Source organism: Falco biarmicus, chromosome 4, assembly GCF_023638135.1.
Source record: "Falco biarmicus isolate bFalBia1 chromosome 4, bFalBia1.pri, whole genome shotgun sequence".
Lineage (NCBI taxonomy): Eukaryota > Metazoa > Chordata > Aves > Falconiformes > Falconidae > Falco > Falco biarmicus.
This window is the reverse complement of record NC_079291.1, coordinates 34643216-34661345: the sequence shown is the minus strand read 5'-3', so window position 1 is coordinate 34661345 and position 18130 is coordinate 34643216. Positions and strand designations below refer to the sequence as shown.

Sequence of the window (18130 nt, the reverse complement as noted above, 5' to 3'; positions counted from 1 at the left end):
TGGTACCAGAGAGCTGATTCCAGTTCCTGAGCACTCCCTTCTTTCTCAAAAGAAACACTGTTAGGTCCTGCTAAACTCTTCACAGAGTGCCTGATGTAGGCTGTGATACCGCTCACCGTGACATAGGGGGGTCAGCAGAACTGCTACCTTGGACTTCCGTAGGGCCAACTTTGGCCTGTTTAAGAGAATGGTTGACAGAGTCCCTTGGGATACAGTCCTGGGATCCACTCGAGGGTACCAAGGGAGCTGACGGAGGAGCTCACCAAGCCACTCTCCATAATTCATCAACAGTCCGGCAAACTGGCGAGGTCCCAGACGCCTGGAGGTTAGCCAATGTGATGTCAATCTACCAGAAGGGCTGCAAGGAGAATCTGGGGAACTACAGGCCTGTCAGCCTGACCTCAGTGCTGGGGAAGGTTATGGAGCAGATCATCCTGAGTGCCATCACATGGCACATGCAGAACGATGCAGGGATCAGGACCAGCCAGCACGGGTTTATGAAAGGCAGGTCCTGCTTGACTAATGTGATCTCCTTCTACAACAAGACAGCCTGCTTAGTGGGTGAGAGAAAGGCTGTGGATGTTGTCTACCTGAACCTTAGTAAAGCCTTTGACACCATCTCCCACAGCATTCTTCCAGAGAAACTGGCTGCTCATGGCTTGGATGGGTGTACTCTACGCTGGGTTAAAGCTGGCTGGACAGCTGAGACCAAAGAGTGGTAGTAAATGGAGTTACATCCAGCTGGCAGCTTGTCACAGATGCTGTTCCCCAGGGACCAATATTGGGGCCAGTCCTGTTTAGTATCTTTATTGACAATCTGGACAAGGGGATCAAGTGCACCCTCAGCAAGTTTGCAGGTGACACCAAGCTGGGCGGGAATGTTGGTCGGCTTGAGGGCAGGAAGGCTCTGCAGGGGGATCTGGACAGGCCGGGCCCATGGGCTGAGGCCACTTGTATGAGGTTCAACATGGAGAAGTGCTGGATCCTGCACTTGGGTCACACCAGCTTCACACAGCGCTACAGGTCTGGGCAGGAGTGGCTGGAAAGCTGCCCAGGGAAAAGGACCTGGGGGTGCTGGCTGACAGCCGGCTGAAGTTGAGCCAGCAGTGTGCCCAGGTGGCCAAGGCAACCAACAGCATCCTGGCTGGTGTCAGAAACAGTGTGACCAGCAGGACAAGGGAAGTGATCGTCAGTGAGCACATACTGGTGAGGCTGTACCTTGAATCCTGTGTTCAGTTTTGGGCTCCTCACTTCAAAGGGGACATTGAGGTGCTGGAGCGTGTCCAGAGAAGGGCAACGAAGTTGGTGAAGGGTCTGGAGCACAAGGCTTATGAGGAGCGGCTGAGGGAACTGGGGGTGTTTAGTCTGGAGAGGAGGAGGCTCAGGGGGGATCTTATCGCTCTCTACAGCTGCCTGGAAGGAGGCTGTAGGCAGGTGGGGGTCGGCCTCTTCTCCCAGATGATGAGTGACAGGACAAGAGGGAACAGACTCAAGTTATGCCAGGGGAGGTTTAGGTTGGATATCAGGAAAAGTTTCTTCACATAAAGGGTGGTCAAGCATTGGAACAGGTTGCCCAGGAAGGTGGTGGAATCACCATCCTTGGAGGTGTTTAAAAATGTGTAGATGTGTTACTTAGGGACACGGTTCAGTGGTGGACTTGGCAGTCTTGGGTTAATGGTTGGACTCGATGACCTCAAAGGTCTTTTCCAACCTAAACGATTCTATGATCCTGTGACAACACAGATGCTGAGGGAGGGAGACCACCAAGGTCACCTGAGGAGCCTTGTGCACAGTTGAAATAAGATGGAACAACGGTGAAATGGAAGACAACCTGAACAGCCACCTCAGCCGGATGCCAGCAGCAGCGTAAAGCTGTCACAGGAGAAGGGATGAAGGCAGGGATGTGCTGCAGGAGAGACCGGCTCATCCCCAGTGAAGGCGTGTGCCCCACCAGAGCAGCGACCCCGGCCGGGCCCGCCCGCTGCCCCGTGCTGGCAGCCCCCCGCCCGCCCCGGCTGCCCGGCGCCCCCGGCGCGGCACCCCCGGGCCCCTCCGCTCCGCGCTCCGCCTGCGGCCCCGCCGCCGGGGCAGCCTCAGCAGCGGCACGGGGGAGCGCGCCCCCGGGGGAAGGAGCCTGTCCGGGCACGGGAGGCGGCCCCGCCGCCGTGCCCGCCGGTGCCCGCTTCGCGCTGTCCCCCGGTCCCACGTCCCCTGCCCGCTGCTCTCCCTCCCGCCGGTGCCGCCCGTTGCGGTTGCGGAAAGCGGCTCTCCCTTCGGTGCGGGCGCGGTGAGCTGGGGGAGAAGCGAGAAGCGGCATCTGTACCCTTGCATCCGCATCCGCACCCGTTACCCGCACCCGTCGCCGGGGTACGCGCCTCGGCCGCGGGCGGGACGGGGCGGCCCCGGGGCTGCAGCGGGAGAGAGCGGGGAGCCGCCGGCCGCCCCCCGCCGCCCGGCCCCGGGCACCTCCGGCAGGCGCCGCGGGAGCGGGAGAGGAGGGCGGGGGCTACTCGTCGGGGCGGGGGCTGGCACGGGGCTGGCACGATAAAACCGGGGGTAATTGCATTTAGGCAAATGAGGCTGCCTCGGCCCTCCCCGTCTCCAGGTATATAAAGTGGGGAGCGCTCCCGCGGACGGCCAATGCGCACGGCGAGCAGCGCCCGCCCTCCCCGGTGCAGACGGTGCGTGCCTCCGGGAGCCTGTCCGTCCGTGCCTAGGCGTGTGGGGATGCGCTTGTTTGTATGTTTGTGGGGCTGTGTGCGCGTGTACTTCCGTGTGCCTGCCTATATGGGTGTGCGGGGGGGCGTCTAGGTGAGTGTGCACCATGCGGGGGGTGCCCATACACGCTTGTGTGTCCGCACGTGTGTGTCTCTGTATGTGCAAGCGTGCTTTTGTGCCCGTCCCGGCGTGTGTATCTGGACGTGTGAAGGGATGCGTGTGTACCTCTAGACACGCGTGTCTGTGTATGTGGAGAGCCGTATCTCTACATAGGTGTGTGCATCTAAGGTATGTCTAGCAGTCTGTGTGAGTTTATAACTAGATGTGTATGTACCTGGATATGTATGTGAGGGGGATGTATCTGCTTGTGTGTGTGTACGTGGGAAGGTGTGGGTATACCTGCGTGTGAGGCTGTGCTTATGCATGTACCTGTGTGGATGTGCGTGTCCATCTGTGTGCTGGTGGGTACATCTGGCTGCATACCGGTCCATATGTGGGGGGCACGTGTGTCACCCAGAGGTGTATGTAGCACTCAAGGGGGATTTGGGGCGCATAACGAGGTCCGTGTACATCTGTATGTGCGAGGGCGCGTGCACCCAGGTGTGCCCGGGGGGCGGGGGTGCGCAGGGCCGTGTGTATGCACGGCCAGGGGTGCCCGCGGCCGCTCGCCCCGCCGCCGCCCCGGTGCATCACCCGCCGCCCCCGCAGGACGTCGAGGCGGCGATGAGACTCCCGCTGGCTTTCGCCGTGCTCCTCCTGGCCTCGGCGCAGGCGCTGGCTGAGGAGATGGGCAACACCGACGACCTCAGCTACTGGTCCGACTGGTCGGACGGCGACCAGGTGAAGGTGAGTCCCGGCGGCCGCTGCTCCGCCCGGCGACCCCGCGGCGCTGCGGGGGGCGGTGTCGGGCGGGGGGTCCGCGCTGAGCGCCGCCCGCTGTCGCCCCGCAGGAGGAGCTGCCGCTGCCCCTGGAGCATTTCCTGCAGAGGATGGCGCGGAGACCCCGGCCCCAGCAGTTCTTCGGCCTCATGGGCAAGCGGGAAGCCGGTGAGCGGGGCGGGGGGCTGGCTCCCTCTCATTCCCCTCCACCTGCCGCTCCTCCCGGTGCCGCTCGGAGCTTCACGGCGGCTGTCACCTGGGTTTAACGCGTTAGACCTTTCTCAGAAGTTGACATGTGGGTTGTTTGGCTTTGGGTTGGGGTTTGTTTGGCTTTTTAAAATTATTTTTTTTTAGTTTAGTATCAGATAACTCACCGATTGGTAAAGAGCAGGCTTCCCACTAAAGTGCCAAGTGCACACTTGACCACAGCACATAAATACCAACAAGCAGTATCACAATAACTGACGGGTCAGCATCTGTGCTGCTGAATTGCCCGAGTGTGGAAATTGGTTGTGTATATGGTTACTGCCGTGTTTTCTGTGTGCTTACTGATCCTAGAACTGACCTGAGAAATCAGAGCTACCCAGATCTAAATTGTGTGGGTTTAGCTAAAACAACTCTTTGTAGTCTCTTCAAAGAGAGATGCAGTTATAAATGATCACCTTAATTTCCCTGAACTGGAATATGTGTAGAGTAGTTTCTGTATTTGATTCTTCAAAGCATTGCAGTAGCATCGTGTGTACATGCCAATAATTTTTCAACAACTTTTTTCTTTTTTTTTTCTTCTTCCAATCAGGATACGGCCAGATCTCTCACAAAAGTAAGTTACATTTTAAGTAATTATTAGAAGATGTTCACATGGGGAACAGTGTATTTGAGGGGATTAGTTAGAAGGTGACTGGGTTCAGCTAAGGACTGGCAGCACTGGTGGTGGAGAAATGTTCTGTTAAAGAATTGAAACCCCTCGGTGCAGCTGTGAGCTGGTACCTCATCTGAGCTGCCAGAACCTTTGAGATTTCAATCCACGGTAATGTGTGGATGTTACAGCTCTCTCTTATTTCCCCAGGGGGGGATTCTGTAAGCCTTTCTCATAGGCAAGGCAGGCTTACTGCCAGAATTGGAGAGGAGCAATTAAGATGACAAAATCTGGGAAATTAGAACAGTGAATTCCCAAATCCCTGAGAACAATTCTACCGGAGAGTCCATGTGATTGCATGCAAGATGCTGTATCTGTGCTCTTGTTTTATCCGAGTGGGAATCAGAGCCCCGCTGACAGCAGGGGCTGGCTGATGGTGTGCTGCCATATAAACAGGTATATCTTGCCCAATTAATAAGTGTGCTTTGCTTAGCTTCTGTGTAACACCAACTGGGAGATAGTACGAGCAATATGGTGTTACCTTGTTCTGCACAGTGATAGTTTTATCCTCTGAATTTATCTGAAGATGCTTAGACAGGAGCCAGAAGGCTTTTAATAAGTAAAACTGATCTTGTATTCTTTGAGACCTCCACAAAGGTCAATAACTGTCCCGGTGTTCTGTTAGCCACAAGATTTTATCACTAGAATTACGTATTGGAAGACCAGTTAAAGAGTCTGATACAAGGATTGTGCCAAATCACCTGCTGACTAAAGTAAAAAATAATAGCTTTCTGAAAATGCTTCAGCTTGAATTAATACCTGTGAGGTCTGAGGATCATTTTTCTTCCTTTATAGATGAATTGGCTAAGCAAAATTCTTTCCAAAGAGAAATTTCTAAGTTTGCCTCAAAAGTCACCTTAGAGAAAGAATGGCTCCTTTTCGTTCCTTATCTGAAACTATAGCTACAACTATACCTGATACGTGCTGTAGGCCAAAACTTGGGGTAATTTATCCTCTACACATCCAGTGCCTTGAGGAGCACTAGTGGGACAGGAAGGTAATATCTGAACTTATAAATGTTCCAAAAATAGAGCCAGACTGTCTAGCTCAGACGTGTCCAGACAAGAGTCCCATTGGCTTCCTCTCCAATAAGGGCTCTGCCTGATCTGCAAGGAAGATTCTTCTTCCACATTACAGAAAAAAACAAGTAGAAGAGGTGCATCACAGAGATGCAGGCTATACCAAGCCACTGCCTTCTTGTGCTGTTGCTCAAATCAATAGGAATTGTACTGGGAGAGGAATAAGAATCAGTTATCAGTCATTGTTTTTCCTTTATACTTGAAAAACCTCCACTAAACTAAACCAAAATTCTATCAGAGTTAATGAGAAGATGTCCACCTAACTGGCTTGTGCCTTGGTCTAGCCTGTGTAGTCTGAGTAGTCAGACTGATGTTCTTTCTCCATTGTCTGAGAGTGAACAGATGAACAGTTTTGGAGCCCATGTCCTCCTCCCTCGTGAGAATACGTTATCTTAAAAGCCTGCCTATTTAAAATGTACTAAAACACTCCCAAATATATTTTTTCAGGGCATAAAACAGACTCCTTTGTTGGACTTATGGGCAAAAGATCTTTAAATTCTGGTATGTATATGACTAAATCTGGTATTTGGTGACATACAGCCTCCTCATTCTGTTGCCTCTTTCTTCTCTCCAAGCGGATGGAAGATGCAGTCTTTATGTAGTGCAGACCCAGAGTTCTCTGAAAAAGGATCAGGATTTTCTTTGTTAACCAAGGTGTTTCAGGGTCTGCTTCACTCCAATGCTTGAGATGATCAGGGTGGTCTGAGCTGCAGGCAAGGTCACATGGAAGTCCCCAGGGCGCTTTCCTTACTGCCCTGTCCTTGCCAGCAGCATGCCCTGCCGGTCCCAAGTGCTAATACAAGAAAAAGCAGAATTTTACTGAAGCATCAGGAAAAATTCAGAGGCTGAAAACGTAAAGCTCATCTAAACTTGTGATCCAAATCCAGATCTTGCCAGGTAAAGGCATATCCTCGTTGTCTCTGGAGATCATTATTCCTCAGACTTGGAGCAGAAGGTAGAAGAGCAGAGATCTGCCATTAACACCACCTCATTCTGCAGGTCAAGCTGTTAAACATTCCTGGCCTCTTCCATCTTTTCATTTTACCTAAAAAAAAAAAAAAAAAAAAAGGCAACAAGCATTTTAAGCTTTGAACTGATACTGTGAATTTGTGTTATTTTCCCATAGCATCAATATAGTGCAGAATCCTCTTCCCATATGTGCACAGCCCCTACGGGTAACTGCAGGCTGCCCGGAGCTTTGCCTTTCCCATGCCATAGGGCCATACTGAAGAAATCCCTCACTGTGAACCATAAAGTGTTAGTTAATTCCCCAGAATAGGAATTAACAAAATAAAAAACCTAATATGTTTTTCATGTCTCTGAAATACTTCTCACTGTTTTGTTAAATGGATGATAAAAGTTAAATTACTAGCTGACACCTCTATATTATGTGGATACACGCTGTGATCTATATTCTGCAATTATGGTTGTCAGTAACTTTTATTTTCAATTAAACCCTGTTCAGACTAGTAATATTGCTCTCTGCATCATTTTGCAAATTGCTATGTATCATGAATAATTCTGTACAATTTTATCTGTGGTGGCAACAGCTATTAAATGCATAATACCTGTAAATATATCTGCTATCACAAAAGTAAATAGCCTGGAAGTAATAAATTGGGTTTGGCTTCCACTGGGATTACTTTTACATTAACATGAGAACGTAAAATACAGTGGATGTTTAAAAAAGGCAAAGATTTTATTGCTCTAATTTCAAAATTGCTGGTACAGTCAGGATACTGTTATGTGGTATTTGTAACAGGAGAATAAGGAAGTTTTACCCTCTTGGGCTATGTCATATCTGCCTGACAGGTAAACCTAGAATTGACTGCTTTTCTGCCTCATTCCCTGAGGAGAAAATGAAGAAGTTTCTCCTCCTCTGGAGGAGAAGATAGGTCCTAAGGACTGTGTAATCAAAGCGAGATCAGGAATATGTGCTAGGACTGTCCTTACTTCTCCCTACTGAATGATATTTAATGGGGCAGGACCGTGTCTTGGTGCCGTGTGCCTTGGTGCCCTGGTTTTCTTGTTCTGCAGAAAGCCCCTACGTCCCCTGGCAACGTGCAGGAGCTCACACTGCCCCGCTGCTGGGTGTGAGCACGGTGCTGAGTTAAAGCCGCCTGTGAGAAGGCGGGATGCGGGGATGCTGGTGTCTCCGTCTCTGGTTTGATGAGCTGGGGTCTGACACTGACCCCCAGGCTGTGCAGTCTGTTGGATGAATGCTTCAGGTAGAAGCTAGAAAAGTCACCTGTACAGTAAAGATACTGTAATGATCCACACTGAGAAAGAAAGCTTGACTCATTTTGCATTTAGCCTGGAGAGAATTGAAGTCTTATTGATTTTAAACTGCCACTGATCCAAAATGCCAGCTCCCTGTAGGATGCGGTGCTGAATCCCCCCAAACTAGCTGTGTGTTTGCACGCAATAGTCAGGCACGCAAATGCTCTATGGAAACAGTCCTCCCTTTGGGATGGAAGCAAAGATGACTCTGGTGACCAGCTACAGCACCCTACGGTCAGGCTCTGCCCCGGCAGGGCTTTCTGGGTTTCCCCTTCATTTTAAGAGTAAGAGCTACTAAATGCCAAATATGTTACCGGAGACTATTTTACGCTGCAGTTGATCCACAGAGCAGTCTGAGGTTTGCTTAGCTCCTGCTGCAGATTTTGGCGAAAGGTATCCCTGTGTGCACAGCCTGGGGACGGGGAGGGTTCAAACCTGGCGAAGAGCTGACTGTGCAGGACAGAAGGTGGACATGTCGTCGATGCAGAAAGCCTCTACCCACATACCGATCTGCGTGCTCCGATCCCATCAGTTAAATGGATTACTGGGAGCTAAAAAGGCTCTGCGTTAATGGTACTTTCGGCAGCTCAATAGACAAGAGGTAGAAAGCACTGCTCAGACCTTCAGCCTCCTGGAGGGCAGTGTAGGCTGAGAGGTAAAACCAAATTTTTTTTGTTTGTTTTTGAGCCCCAGCAGCTCAGGGCTGGGCAGGGAGCCCTCACCTCGGCTGCAAACATGCCGATGGAGTCCAGTGGTGACCCAGCAGGCTGCAGGTGCCTGATGCTTCCCTGTGCTCGCTGGGGTTTACGCAAGGTTGCACCATGTGTTTCATTCTCCTTTGTTTTTTGCAGGATCCTCTGAAAGGAGCATAGCACAGAATTATGAACGGAGGCGTAAATGAGACATTCCTGTGCATTATTTAATAAACTTCATTTGTTCTACGGGGCAATGCAGTGTAATATAAACTAACCACTGTATGGAATAGTTATTTATTTAATAATAACCGATGGGGGTTTTTTTGTTTGAGTTGTACAAAATAAAATGATTATTTTTCATAGTGTGGCAGTGGTACACATTGTGTAGGTGCGTTGTGGTTCTGAAAGGACCAGCAACCCTGGTGATGTCTCACAACAAAGCACATCATTTGATATGACCCATAAGGTTATGTTCACTAAACAAAGAAAATATTCTGTTCATCGAAAGCGAGTCTATCAGCTTCACAGCCAGTGCAGAACAGAGCTGATGTACAGTCTAGTGCCTCAATTTGTTTTCATGGTTTATAATGTACTGTAATTTCCATATCAAAAAATATATTTGTATCATTGCAGCATGTTTTATGTTTTGTGACTACGTATCTATATATTTTAAGAAGGGTGGTGGGTAAGGTTTAAATGGGAATCCAAGGTCTTCATTTCATAGCCTGGAATTTTATGATAGTAACATTTTAAATAAAAACCACTCTGGGGATTTTGCAACATACTTTCTTTGCTGATAGTGATGGAGTTATTTCCCACGTTGGTCTGGAATGAGACTTGGATACAAGCAACAGTGGTCTGAAACTGGAAAGAAATATCAAATTAATGACTTCCTTCCACAGGGAGTCTGTGAGCCTCCTGGTGAGGGTCTGGCGAACATTTGGGGGATTTGCTACGGGAGATGGGCATTCCTGGCATTGCTCTGGGTCACTCAAGGTGCCATCCAGCCTAAACCTGATGGAAATCAAAAAGCTCGTTGGCTGAATCAAAAGGCCCCTATGTACGGCCCAGCTCCAAGCAGACTAATTTGCTGAGGAATTCATCCACTATTGCAGGTTTATTACTTTAAAGCCAAGCTTTCAATAAATCCTAGCCCTCAGATTCACAATAGAAGCACCTGTTGGCTTGAATCCAGGTAATACAAGAGAAAAAAATGTGAGTGCAAGTATCTTTTTAATTAAAATGTCTGGTTATTGTATTTTCAGGACAGTTCCAAAATGCTGCATACACCTCACCAGATGCCAGGGCATCTGGAGATCTATACTGTCTCCACCTGCTAAAGGCTATACTTCTCTGTTTGATGCTATCGTATGAACTTTCATCACAGATGAATCAGCAGCGAAAACAGCCAGCGTATACAAACCAGATCTCAAAGTGAGTGATACAAAGCGATTAACTGCTGGTGGTTTTCCGTTTTGGAAGTGAACTCAGCAACCTCCATTTTCAAGTTTACCTGAGGCATCTCCACAACTGCATCCATTAAGAGCGGGTGGGCATAGGACCTCCCTCCAGCACCTGAGCCTAAGCACCACCTAAACCTAAGACCCCACTTCTAAATAAGTAGGAGCTGGCTCTAGCAAGGTTGGGGGGCTATAGGGTGGGAAAACCGAGGCAGACTTGCGACAGGGACCAACGTTTGTGTGAGACACAGCAGTTGCGCTGGCTTTCTGCCAGCTCTTCGCCTTGCCAGGGGTAATTTTCAGACTAATAAACTTCTGTATGAGCTCCCACTGAGCTCAATGAGGGGGGGAAGCTGACTGCTGGGTAACAGCATGGCTAAAGGACTGCGGAAATGCAGGTTGAATAATGCTCAATGAAGGGTAAAAAGAAAGAAAAAGCTTTAAAGCACTGTTCTCCGAGCCTGGAGGCCCACGGTGCTCCCAGAGCTCATGGCCTGTGCGTGCTGAATTGTGAGACACGGAGAGGAAAGAAAAAGCCCCGCTGCTCGCTCTGCAGCCTGTGCATCTCACAAACCTCCCTGCAGGAGGAACCACTGCAAACGTATTTGCATCTAGAGAACTCCACGCAAAACAGAGTGGGCTTTAAGTGTTTGGAGGACAGCACATAATAGTTATTCATGCATATTTTAGTTAGATATTATTTAATTCATTAATAGTTTTAGATCACTACCAGAGACTAGTTAACGGAATCCAGCAAAGGGCTGGGGCTAAATTTTCTGGCAAAACCATAGAATCATATAATGGTTTGGGCTGGAAGGCACCTTTAAAGAACATCTAGTTCAAGCCCCCCTGCCATGGGTAGGGACATCTTTCCTAAATCAGGTTTTTCAAAGCCCCATCCAACCTGACCTTGAACACTTCCAGGGATGGGGCATCCACAACATCCCATGGGCAAACCGGTTCCAGGGTCTCACCACCCTCATTGTAGTGAGGTGTGGAAGGAGGCTTCCTTATATCCAGTCTAAATCTACCCTCCTTCAGTTCAAAAGGCGTAATTCTTGTTCTGTCTCTACAGGCCCTGGTAAAAAGCCCCAGGCTGTTTTATAATCCATTACATATTGAAAGGCTGCTAGAAGGTGTCCCTGGAGCCTTCTCCTCTCCAGGCTGACCAAACCAAATTCTCTCAGCCTGTCCTCACAGGAGAGGTGCTCCAGCCCTCTGATCATCTCCATGGCCCTCCTCTGGACCCGCTCCTACAGGTCCGTGTCTTCCCTGTGCTGGGGACCCAGAGCTGGGTGCAGCGCTGCAGGTGGGGCCCCACCGGCACGGAGTATGGGGGCAGAACCACCTCCACTGACCTGCTGGCCACGCTCCTTTGATGTGGCCCAGGGTAAAGTTGGCTTTCTGGGCTGTGAGTGCACATTGCCCCTGCACAGTTACATGGATGTCTGATGAGTAGTTTTAATTTGGCATTTGAAACAATCAGTTTTAATTTCTGGTGGCAAAATGATGTCAGATTTGTGCATTGACTGATAAGATTAAAATTGGCATTGATTTTTATGTTTGTATAGACATACATTCCAAGCTAGAAATAAATGAAACACAGAGCAAAAGGCGCAGCCTGAGATGTTCCAGTTGACTCCAACACCACCACAGAAGATGCCCTGTCTTGTTTTCAGCACCGGCAGGGACTGTTTGGCCATGCCATGTCAGGGCTGCAGGGCCATGCCCACCCAGCGGGTCCTGAGGCAGACATGGAGCCCAGCAGCCGCCTGTCCCCACTATGGGCTCGCTCCCACCACCCTCCTAGCCCAAACGTTTGTACCCACAGGCATCCTGGGATCCTGAAGAGTCAAACAGGAATACCTATTCTTACATCTTTTTTCAGCCTTTAGTAGTAAGCAATACAGTCTATACATTATTGAGTACTTCAAAGGGACTTTTAAATAATTTCTGTGGTCTTTAATCTTCCTTTTGAGGCTGCTTCAGCTTTTAAACACTTTTTTTTTTGGTGTTGGATAGCATTGCTTGCAGCCCTAGCCCACTCATGCCTTGGATTGTGGGATAGTGCCAGCTCTCCAGCTCCACCGCAGGCTTTCACTAAATCCCCTGCCATCTCTGCAACAGCCAGCCACAACCGTGACACAGACTTAGCTCCTTTTTGATGGCAACAGTCTGACATCCCTTAGGCTGCATAAGCTAATCGATAACACTGCAGCAAAGGGCATCTGTCAGCAAAGTGCAAGTGAGCCCTAAATAAAGCAATAGAAGTCTTTCTAGGAAATCAGCACAGAGAGTAAACCCAGAGTGATGCTGGCAATTGCCCCCACTGGGCACATGCTACAGGCAGTTTGATACCACAGCCCACCTCCAACATGCTCTGCCCCCTTTTTTATCTTTTCCCCCAGAAATACATCATTCCTCTGCATTGTGACAGCTGGCTGCCCTTCTGGTAGGCACTGTCTCCCCCATACACACTGGCACTCCCCTTCCCCCAGACAGGGGATGCCAAAGTCAGGCTGTCAGCAGCCTACCTTGCCCAAACATGATCCAGAGGACCATCAGCTCCATCCATCATCTCCATCTCTCTGCTTTTGCCTGGAGATTTGTCCTCCATGGTGCAAATGCAGCCAAACTTACCATGGGGAACCAGAGCCATTGCACACATAGCCTCCCGGTGAACTGGGGGCTGAGAGAGGGGTCTGGCCCCCCATATGTGCCTCACCAGGAGAGCCCAGGCCCTGCAGCACTTGCACACTCAGCTGCTACAAGCAAGTCCTTCACTGTGTTCACATCAGGAGGCTGGTATTTTTCAGTATGGTCCTAACCAAATGAAAAGGAAGAATCTGGAAACATCTGGGCATGGAGATCTTCGGAGGGAACCTAGCCCCTAGCCATCATTAGCTAGAGCAGAATAACATCAAGAGGTTTTTTGGTTGTGGTTTTTTTTTTTTTTCAATTATTAAAGCGATTCTTAAAAATGCTGTTTATTCAGAGGACACCAGCAGCAGCTCCTTCCGAACTAGCAAGAGCCATTATTTAAATGCAGACTTTGTCCCTGTACCTTCTTAAAGCTTAGATAACTCCTTCAGTTATCTAACCAAGCAAGTCCCAATGCAAAGTTCGGTAATGACCAAGTTTTTTTCCTGACAAGCCTGAACAGTTCCCTTAGCCACAATATCACAGACTGCATTGATGAACATTTCCCAGAGTGGCAGGATGAGAGCACAGAGAGGCTCCTTCCCTGGTTGTACTGTGTCTGGATGCAGCCGCCTGCAATTCCGGGTACAGCTCTGTGTCCTCACGCTACCTACAAAGTGGCTCATTTCCCTTCATATAAAATAGTCATTCCTGGAAGAGTAGGGATTTTTTTAATTATCCCCCCCCCCATTATTAAGTGTACAAACGTCCTCAAACCCATCTACTTCTTTCAGGGAAGACAGACCTTCCTCACATTATTCCCTTAATTTTCAGCCTATGTTTTTGAAAAAGCATAGGCTGAAACATTTGTCAAGAGGAGGGGCATCTGGGCTGTATGAAATTCATTACGATATTCATTAAAAATTATCACTGCTCCATCTTCAATAGATATCTGGTTTCTGTCAGAATAAAACAGCAGCTCATCAGCTCAGAAACTTTTTAAAGAGAGTTAGGCAGAGTGTGTGCAACAAACATCACTTCTTGTTTTCTGTGTCCATCTCCAAATTAAACAATATCACCACTTACTGCATTTAGAAGAAATGAAATGTGAACACTGTTTAAAAACCAAACAGTTTGTCTGTCACGGTGCTTCATGCTCCCCCAGATACCTGGAGAAAGAAGCCCAGCAGGGTGAGGTGGCTCAGCCAGGGGTAACAACAGGGGCTGAACTAGAAAGGCAACGCACACCCTGTACCTAACAGGCCACTTCTGCGAGGTGCTACCTAAGTGCAAAGAAACTTAGGAAATTTTAAAGGATAAGGTTGACTGTTACGAAAATTTCTGGCAAATAAGGAAAAAAAAAAAGGCTTTTTTTTTTTTCATTGCTTACATTGTTATTTCAGAAGCAGAGATGTAGCAGAGTTGAAAGGCATACTTGCACCAATATATGTCAATATACTTTTGTTCTCTACAGGAACTAGTTTGCATTGAAAACACCTAACTGAGCAACAGAAGAACACCTTTAATCACAAACATTCAATTTTGTCGCATAGAAATGCTTTTTATTTTCAGTTATAGCAGTCAGAAAACAATAGGCACACTGAAAGTCTGTGTACCAAAGCATTAAAATTCAAGCAATACCCTCTGGAAGCAAATCTTGCTTGAAGAAGATATACATTAATTACTGAAGGAAATACACATAGTGTGGCTACATTAAGACTGCGTTTCAAATTTTTTTATAGTTCAGTGAATTTTAAGGCAGTGCATTTTTATAATTCACAAAAGACATCATAGCTCTTTTGTAGGACCTGAGCATTTGCAGCTTGGATTGCCATAGAACCAGCTCAGCCTGGGCAAAGCCTGCGCTGCACAGCCATGAGCGAGACCAGCCCAGGGCATCAGCAAACCTCACCAAAATCGCACATGGGCAGAAGACAGCACTTGAAATATAACAATTCTGACGTCCACAGATGGCAATCTGTTTATTCATGGCACATCTTCTCCATGCTCCCTTTCCAACCCGACTTCAGCTGGAGGAAACAATCAAACCTTCCTGCCCTGCCCTCCCAGGCTGCCAAAGGAGTTCCAATTAGTGTCAATTGGGATAATAGCTCTATTTGCATTTTTAAGCTATTATTAGAAAATTGTCAGTCAGCCAGTAATTTTTATCACTTTGGTATAATAAGTATTTAAATATTTAAAAAGAGAATGTTCCTTTCTACCACCCCCTTCCTTTTTGTGCTAAAATAATAATGGTTTTTAATCAAAAGTAATTTGTATTAATATACATTTTGCCCCAGGTGTGAAGAGCAGTCTTCAGAAGCAGTGGTGAGAGATGTTAAGTAATGCAATTTATTAATATAGACAACTAATTCTGTCCATGATAGTGACAGAAATTGAGGCTGATTTTGCAACTAGAGCATTCTGACTCTCCTCTTGGCCTCTGCAAGATGATTATAGTGTAGGAATTGAGGTCAGTTCCAGTAATTTTATGTACCTGGGATTGTAATTCCCTAAAGGACTACTTTGACTGGGCCCAATTACTCTATCTTCTCCTTAGTGAAAATTCCTCAATTAAGCACCTGGTACCACAACCATCCCCCTCTCCTCCAAACTGGTACCAAAAAACAAAACCAAAGCAACCCCCCCAAAAAAAACCCCAAACCCAAAAGGCAGAGGACCTTTCCTGTTTGTCAGATCAGCCAGCCAGCTATATGTTGCCGTTATACCACTGATGGTGGACAGGGGATGTTGTTCCCTGACGGGGTTTGGGTCTAGTTGCTCAGGTATATGCAGTCTGCTGCTGCTCATCACACAGAGCTCATAAAACAACTGGATTGGCCGTTTACATAAATAGGAAATCTTTCCAAATGTACTGCATTTTTATAATGCATGTGTATATATATATACAAAAATTGCTATTTTGAGAAAAAAGCAGAGGCACGGCCCTAGGCCTTTCTGATGTGCACCTGCAAAACTTCCCAGCAGGCCTCATAATAGTGTTCTCTCTTATGACTGTCTGCAGTCCTGCAATCCACATGTTAACCATGACAAAAATAGGGGAAAAAACCAAAATAACCCCTAACAATTTCAGAGGCAAAATTGACATTCCTCATTCCCCATGCCGGTATTATCTTTCATCTTGCCTAGAACTGGCATTGTACACCTCTTCTAACTCACATTTCTAATTTTTAATGTCATAACTGGCTTTCAGTTACTTGCGAATGGCATCCTGGCTGCCTCCGCTGCCAGCACACACGGCTCTTTGCTGCCTTCCCACCGGCAGCGCCAGCACGAGCAGCTCTGCACAGCATCTTGTGAGCAAGATCAGCTAAAGGTTTTTCTTTTCTGCTTGGCTCTATCCCTAGTACATCTTACATTCCTCTCCACGATGCTCATGCACAAATCCCAGCGGCAGGTGTGCGTGAAGGCACAGGCTACCAGTACGAGGGCCGAGAGCAGCCTCCCCCAGGCGCGACGAGCGCGTTTGCAGGGACACGCTGACGGCGCCTGCCATCTGCCGGCTAGAAAAAAAACGAATTTAAAAAATCATCCCTCAAAGCAACCTCGCGATCCGAACCCAAACTCGGGACATAGTTTCTGGCCCGCTGGAGGAAACGTGCCCGCCCGTTGGCTCCCTCGGCGCGGCCCAGGGCCCAGCCGCCAGGCTGCCGAGCGGAGCGGGCCCCCGCCCCGGCCCCGGCCCGCCGGGTGGGCCCAGGTACCGCCGCCACCTTCTGTTGGCGCTCGTAGGGCGCCTGAAAGACCCAAACCTGTGCATACAGCACAGGAAGAACTGCCCGCCTAGCTAGTTTTCTCTCACGGGAAGAGTTTTGAGGCAACCTGGGGAGTGGCGCTGGCGAGAGCAGCGGTGACCCACCACGACCGGGCCTCGGGGAGCAGCACCCGCCCCGTCCACGTTCACCTCCCCCGAGCTGCCACCCCACCAACCTGCTATACCACAGCAGCACACACCACCTCTGCTTCAGCCTCCTCAGCCCCTTCTCACCTTCCCCAAGCTTCGTAAATAAGGCATGAAATTAAAATTAAATTACCAAATTTAAATAAAATTTTTAAATGTTGTGCATTACCTGCACCCAGAGGCAGGCTCATTCAAAACTTTCCAAGACTTTTCTCAAATCACAGCCTTTACTTTACATCAACTACAAGTCTATATAGATACATAAACATCTAATATGTAAATAAAAAAAACCAACAGGCCCCAAAATTCCAAAACAAGGAACCACGCCAGCCGTGGCGCGGGTGCCCCGCCGAGCCCTAGGGAAGCTGCTGAGGAACACACAGCCCACCTTGCTGCAGAAAGCAGCAGCCACCACCACGCTTCAGCCCCACTCTGCTCTGGGGAGACTTGAATCACCAGCTCAAACACAGGCTTACCTTGCATTAAATCCTCCTTCCACAATTTCTCTCTCTTACATATTAACAGGAATCTGACATAAGGTCTGTGTCAGAACAAAAGACAAAGTCCACCCCTGTAGAGTCTCCCTGTAATATTTTGGTATTTTACTTTTAACCACAATCGTATTTTACCTCAGTTCTGAGGGAAGAAACGCAACAAGCTTGACTGATACCAACTCTGAATCTGATTAAAATTGTAACACTCGTTGAGGAATTAGCTTCCACAGCAAAGCAAACACTTGTTCCTGCAACCTAGTTTTCCAGAAGCTTTCTTTAATTCTTGGTGAAGACTGTTAAATATGCATCACCTTGTCATCAAATGATGTTTCTCACACCAAAGGTCCTCCACAAAGAGACTCTCCATATTCTCTTAAGTAAAATAGGCTGCATTTACATTTTACTTTGATTTTAAACACAGTTTCAAACATCTTACATAATTTCAAACCACTCCACATAGAAATCTCTGCCCAGTGGACCAAGAGTCCCCAGAGTCCTGTCAAGTGTTCCCTGTCTCTTACATACTGACCCTGTACTGGGGAGCTTCTCTAGAGAGCCACTGTCAGGGACACTTTGATGTGGACACAGTGAAGCTCCAACACAAGCCAATTAACTGGAGGTGAAAACAGCAGGTAGGCTTTTTATTAAAGAGTGTGGGGCACCACTGAGCAACCTTAAGCAACCTGAGCACAGCAGTGCTCTCTTTGGAAGATACACTGTTTACTACCTCCTTCCTCTTTTAAAAGGAGGGAGAGATTGCAGTGAAAACAACATTTAATACTTTCATCAATCCAGACCAGAGAAAAAAAAAAAAAAAAAAAAAAAAAAATCAATCCCCACACACATACACACTATTTTATTCACTTTGCCAGAACCCTACAGGCTCTCCCCCAGCCCTCAGCAGTCCTGCAAGCCAAGTTCTCCATCTCCTCCCTTCCAGGTGGGCCACTGACTTTAATTCCCCATCCCCGCCTCTGACACACTACTCAAACCAACTTACTCAAGCTGTCAGGACAGTCCAACTTAATTTTCCCCAAGAGAAACAGA

The 18130-nt window shown here is 48.2% G+C and overlaps 1 protein-coding gene across 1 annotated transcript; it reads left to right on the top strand.

Annotated features, from left to right (window-relative positions):
• The first annotated feature begins 2587 nt into the window (after positions 1 to 2587).
• TAC1 (tachykinin precursor 1) lies at positions 2588 to 9349 on the top strand. The gene is made up of 6 exons (XM_056338743.1): positions 2588 to 2681; positions 3427 to 3564; positions 3669 to 3765; positions 4394 to 4417; positions 6040 to 6093; positions 8724 to 9349. The coding sequence occupies exons 2-6, from the start codon at positions 3442 to 3444 to the stop codon at positions 8771 to 8773; spliced, it is 348 nt and encodes a 115-aa protein (XP_056194718.1). The 5' UTR covers positions 2588 to 2681; positions 3427 to 3441; the 3' UTR covers positions 8774 to 9349.
• The last annotated feature ends 8781 nt before the right edge of the window (positions 9350 to 18130 follow it).

Coding starts and splice junctions, on each gene's coding strand:
- TAC1 (XM_056338743.1), top strand. CDS start 3,442: ATGAGACTCCCGCTGGCTTTCGCCGTGCTCCTCCTGGCCTCGGCGCAG. Junction 3,565..3,668: donor CGGACGGCGACCAGGTGAAG/GTGAGTCCCGGC, acceptor GTCGCCCCGCAG/GAGGAGCTGCCGCTGCCCCT. Junction 6,094..8,723: donor CAAAAGATCTTTAAATTCTG/GTATGTATATGA, acceptor TGTTTTTTGCAG/GATCCTCTGAAAGGAGCATA.